Source organism: Lates calcarifer, unplaced genomic scaffold (genome assembly GCF_001640805.2).
Source record: "Lates calcarifer isolate ASB-BC8 unplaced genomic scaffold, TLL_Latcal_v3 _unitig_821_quiver_2896, whole genome shotgun sequence".
Classification (NCBI taxonomy): domain Eukaryota; kingdom Metazoa; phylum Chordata; class Actinopteri; family Centropomidae; genus Lates; species Lates calcarifer.
The window spans coordinates 5187-10746 of record NW_026118017.1 but is presented as its reverse complement, the minus strand read 5'-3'; the positions used below and the strand labels follow the sequence as shown (position 1 = coordinate 10746).

Sequence of the window (5560 nt, the reverse complement as noted above, 5' to 3'; positions counted from 1 at the left end):
AGAAAAAAGTAAAACATAAAAGGAACACTTAGTGAGGAATCAAGAACTTATCAGTAGAACCAGGGTGATTAGAAATCAGCTGAAGAATCAATTGCAGCTTTAAAGAGATAAGGAGACATGTTCGTGCCCTCCATGTTAGACTTTGACCACTTTCCTTCCAACTTCATCCCCCGCGCTGCACTCTGAGTTCAGCTCGGACCTGTCTCACGTCCCACTATTGAGTTTATCAGCGTGTTTTCCATCCACCTGACCTGGATGTTTTGATAGGAGTGGTTCTAACAGGATTACAAACACCGCCAGAAACTAAACTCAGGCCAGTGAATGAACTTGTCTCAGCCCAGGCCAAGAGGAAGTGACCACAGCATGAAACATTCAGACTCGCTGTGAGGTAGACATGGCTGACTGCCAGCGAGTAGGATTAGCTCACATAGGAGGAGGAGAGCTAAAGCCGGGTGGGGGGTGGGGGGACTCAGTGCAGGATTTGCTGCTTCCTTTTTTGAAGATTACAACGAGCTTCTGGACCAGTGACAATGCAATTACAAGTTTTCTTTTACCAGGTTGAGGAAGAAGTTAAAAACAAAAGTTCTTGAAGGGTTTGATGATTTTTTTTTAATCTTTGAGGTGAATCTTCTCAGCTTTCCTCCCATCCAAAAACAGAGACAGGAGCCACAATCACCAGGATGCGTTAAATGTACTAGTTATGTTGATGACTAGTCCACTGCATCCATTGCAATTTCCTAAAATCCAGAGTGTCTTTATATTGCTGTTTTGCTCAACCAACAGTCTAAAATATCAGTGAATCTTTGGCATTAATGCTTTGTAAATGACTTAAACGATAAGCTGATTATCAAAATTGTTCTCTAATTTTACGTCTGTCTGCTAATTGATTGATTGACTACTCACTTAAGCACTGCTGATATAAACCCCAGTGTTTGAGCTTCCTCACCTGAGTGTGTTTTGCAGCTCTTTGAGGCAGGACACACTGTGGCTGCTGCGAGTCGGCCACCTCTCTCTGTGTGGAGGCCTGTGAGGCTGAGGACTCAACTTCATCTCCTCTACCTGATGCTGCAGCTCCTCCACCTGCGTCTGCAGCAGCTCCACTGTTTCTGTCAGCCTGCACACAGAGGAAACAAGCTCTTAGGTTACTAATAAAGGATGTTTTTTTACACTCTACATGCAAACCAGGGAAATCTGTCCATAATCACAGAGAATCTCCACATCTCCCGTCTTACCCCTGGATCTTCTGCTGGGCCGTCCTATTGTCCAGGACCAGTTTGTGGTTGCTCTGCTCCAGCTCTCTGGCCGACACGTCCAGCTGCTCGTACACTTTAGCATGCTGATCGTTTGACCTGCCTGAGGAGGTCCACCTGCTTCGTCAGGTACTGGATGAGAGAGATGAGGAGAAGAGAGCGAGAGGGACGGGGATGACGGCATGAGAGAAAGGTCAGTTTGTTGTACATCATCTGCTGAGACGTCTATTAACAGTAGTGGTGGTAATTTGATTGACTTTACACGTCACACTACAATAAAATATAATGAAACTCTATTCATATACGAGGAGTTATTAATGAGTTTGTGGCCTAAGTTAGAACAAGATGAGTTAAACAGCTCTTGTATCTTGTACTGTTCAGTTCTTTGAATGACGATGCAGAACATTTGTAGTTAATAACTTTTGTGTTTATTTGTGTTCCAGGTCTCTGAAAATTGCCAATCAACATTGTCTGAGAAAAATGAACAACATCTACCTTTGTGAGGTAAAACATATTAAAAGTTTAAAGCAAAAAGAGATTTTGAAAGATGAGTTTTCAGATGTTTTTAGATGTTGTATGATGGACTCAGACTTTAAAGATGTCCAGCATCACCACAACAAAGGGAATTCATGTCTTAAACCTCCTTCATCTGATCCATCTGAAAGGCTAAATGTAATATTTTTACCACAAAACAGGAAACGTGTGGACTGTTCAAACAAATCAATAATATGTAGGTTAAACTACCAGCAGAGTCAAGAGTCTTTAATAATTAAAATGGTGCTCAGAAGGGAGCCAAACCCCTTTAATTATTATGATTAATATCATTATTGAGTGGCTATACATTTTTCCTTCAGCATAACAGCCAAGAAATGAAAGTGCAACTTTGAAGAAATGTAGAGAAACAATCAGCACAGTTTCTTTAAGAACAGGTTATCTTATCAGCTGTTGCAGCCAGGACACTTTGAACCTTTGGTCATGCAGTAATCTGTCTGCTGAGAACCATCAGCTTCACACTGACAACAGACCTGCTGTCAGCACAACAGTTCAATGTCAAACTGGATGTTAACAGTGAAAAGTCAATGAACGACATGTGTGTGTACAGTATATAGGTTAGTTGAATTCTTAAAGGTTATTTTCATGGTGTTTCTGCTCCATCAGATACCATTAATTCTATTATAAAGTGATAGTAAATGGCAATGGGAAGCAGGTAATTAAATTGCAACACAGGTCATGAGCTGGAATTGGACAGTGACGTCACAAGTATCCAGCGCAGGTCTTAAGAGATTAATTCAGCAGCGACATGTAGAGAGGGATTTACTGCCAGACACTTCAGACTGACCTCACTCAAGAAAATTAAAACAAGGCCTCAAAATCCCAAAAATCTGTTAAAGCATAATATTGAGTTAATATTGAGTTTCTGTCATCTCTGTTTGAAATAAGACCATGGATTAATGATTTCCTGCTGAATTCCTGCACGCACAAGTGTTTCTAAATTTGAACACAAGAATAAACAGACACGACAGGTACACAGCAGGAAGGCTGTAGGTCTGGGTTCAGACACAATGAAGTTCTTCAACAGCAAAACAAGTACATACAAGTAATATAAACATTTGTTTTTTCTAAATGTATGTAAATCTGTATCATCTAGCAAACAATAAATTAGAATTAAATGCCATGATCTTAAATCTTCATAACAACAATCACCTATAATTTCCATCATAAAGAACTGATACTTTTTTTTTAAGAAATGTTGTTATAATTTTTGATCTTTCAAAACACATGACAAAAAACTATTTCTTTATTTTCTTTTCAAGAAAATACCTTTAAACTCTGTGAATAATGTTTTATTTCTCTCTTCGCTGTAAAGAGAGCTGTCATTTAATGTGTTGTACAGTGTTGATTGATGATTGATGATGAGTTTTAGCACTACTTTAATTATCGGTAAATAAAAACATTCTTTTTTTTAACCCTAATCTTTCAGTTCACTCAAAAGCTGCATACAGTCCCAAACAACCTCCACCAACGGGGCTGGACAGCTTGCATGTTGCCTGAGAAGCAAAACCTGGGGCAAAAAAAGTCTGCAAATCCCTCTCTACTGCTGGTAAAGCATAAATGCTGCTAGCACATGATGAGCATTTTAACAGTGTTGCCGGGGGGGGGTAGTTATACACACATCACGTATACAAGGTGCAAAGTTGTTAAAAAGCAGCGTCAATGAAAAAAGTAACACCTGCACACTGAATCCAGTCCACAGAATTTATTCAAAGAGACAATGTTTTACCCTCACTGAAACCTGGTATTGTCTTCTTGAATTCACCGATGCTGCATCTTTATATTTTGATCAACTTAGAGCAACTTCTTCCATCTAGGATTTGTGGGTTGGACAGTAAGAGGCTGTGGTTCAGTGATGACAGATTAATCAAACTGCAACTGTAGAAGTGGTGAGGAGAAATATAGGATGTTGTACAACACCATGCTGTTTTTCCTTTAGGCTAAATGAGGCATTTCTAAATCAGTATAAACCTCTGATAGCACAATTTAATCCTGCATTAAAGAGGAAATCAGTGCCTCATAAATGAAACAGTTTAAGCACCTTCCAGTCCAATCTTATTCGCTGTATATCCTGGTCTAACAGAAGGGGCAGTAGTGGATTTTGGATGAAGACACAAATAGTCCGACAGGAGGGAGAGCGAGAGAGATATCAGCTCTTTTACCTCGATCTCCTGCAGCTGCTCCTGGTTGGTGGAGTACATCTGCTGCAGCCCCTGCTCCAGCTCCCTGTTCCTCTCCAGAAGAGTCTTCCCGAGCTCGGCGGCCAGCTGCAGGTCTGAGGGAGAGACGGAGCGAGGAACCACAGGTGCTTTAGCAGAGCTCATAGTTAAGTCTCACTGGTGGAGACTTGGGGACCTTTACAGTACAAGTAGCTTTGTGAGGTTTTGTTGATGCCTGGCAGAAGTCCAGTAACCCACTTTTTAAAATTTGTGCCACAGGGTTTATCCACCTTTACAAACAAGCATGGACTGCTCATTATTTCTGCACCTATGAATTTCCTCAGACAGTTAATCTAGCTCCTTATCACTTGGCTCCTATTTTATCCACCACCTAATATTTTACAAGAATAAAGAGCAAATATGACACAGCTGTGATGTAAATATGAAACATTAGAAGGGAATATTACACAGACAAACCTTTAAGCTAAAAACATGCAATAAAGACAATGAAGTCAAATCTTCACTTCAGAGAGACCTTTTCTATTTTTTCTATTTTGCCGCATATGTGAGTGTCCTGCTGACTCCTGCCTTTTTCCTGCAGCCCGTCAAGGTGCTTCAGTTCCACTACCTGCTCGCAGATTGAATTAAATATCCTGATTTATAATATTAATATTATAGTTTCAGAAAATCGCATGGAAATTCCAACAAATTGAAACCTACTGTGCACCTGCATGGTTTAACAGTGACTTTGTAATGTGATATATATGTGTTATTATGTGTGTCTGTATTACAGCTGTAATGTACCTATTTTTATTTTATTTAGAAAATAAATAAATTTAGTATCAATGGTTCTTTAAAGACAAAGACTGAAGGGAAATTGTACCATGTTCAAGGTCTTGCTTGTCGTACCACGGTTCCTCCTCCTTGATCTCAAATTCCTCCTCCACAATCATGTCTGTCAGCATCTTCACGTTGAAAATCACTCTCACGCTTTTCAAGAATTATTCCGGTTCTTAAACATGACAAAGTCGCGGTTCAATGCGATAGTGATAAAGCGCGTCTTCCCCGCCGTTGTCTGCCCGCCTGCTGCCGGCACCGGTGTGCGCTCATCACCGGACAGACAGACGGATCACCACTGATGAACCGGTGCTGCCATGAAGACATTTCCGGCTGTGAAATTCAAAATAAAAGCAGCAATATTTGAGTATTTCACAGCGGTTCGACTTTTTGTCTCTGTGAGGGTGTTATGATTTTGCCTGAATAAAACAGGATGCTCTTTACCGCTGCAGATGTTGTATCTGTTGGTTTCGAAAGTAACTGTCAACAGCTTGCAAATTTACTGTGGATGCCTCTTTTTTTGTTGCACTGCTGTTTATAGTAATGCTGTCTTGGTGTGTGTGTTATGTTTGCCTACCACCGTACGCCACAGGGGTCCAAGGAGTTGTTCATGTACCTGAAACGTAGCTCATGAAATGAGAAGATGCAAAACAACCACAAACAGACGCAAACCGATCATAATGACCACGAAGCGGCATTTTTTTTCTTCAAATTTTAGCTTTTATTTTGACGAGTACATCGCATAGTTTCCGGTATTGACTT

The 5560-nt window shown here is 40.4% G+C and overlaps 1 protein-coding gene across 1 annotated transcript; it reads right to left on the bottom strand.

The window, feature by feature from the left end:
- Nucleotides 1-946: 946 nt before the first annotated feature.
- LOC108880064 (cerebellar degeneration-related protein 2-like) lies at nt 947-5100 on the bottom strand (the record flags this gene model as incomplete). Its single annotated transcript, XM_018671494.2, is given in 5 exon segments — nt 947-1114; nt 1233-1345; nt 1347-1382; nt 3965-4077; nt 4845-5100. Coding segments are annotated over 5 exon segments (512 nt in total), but the record flags the coding sequence as incomplete, so codon positions are not given.
- Between the last annotated feature and the right edge of the window lie 460 nt (nt 5101-5560).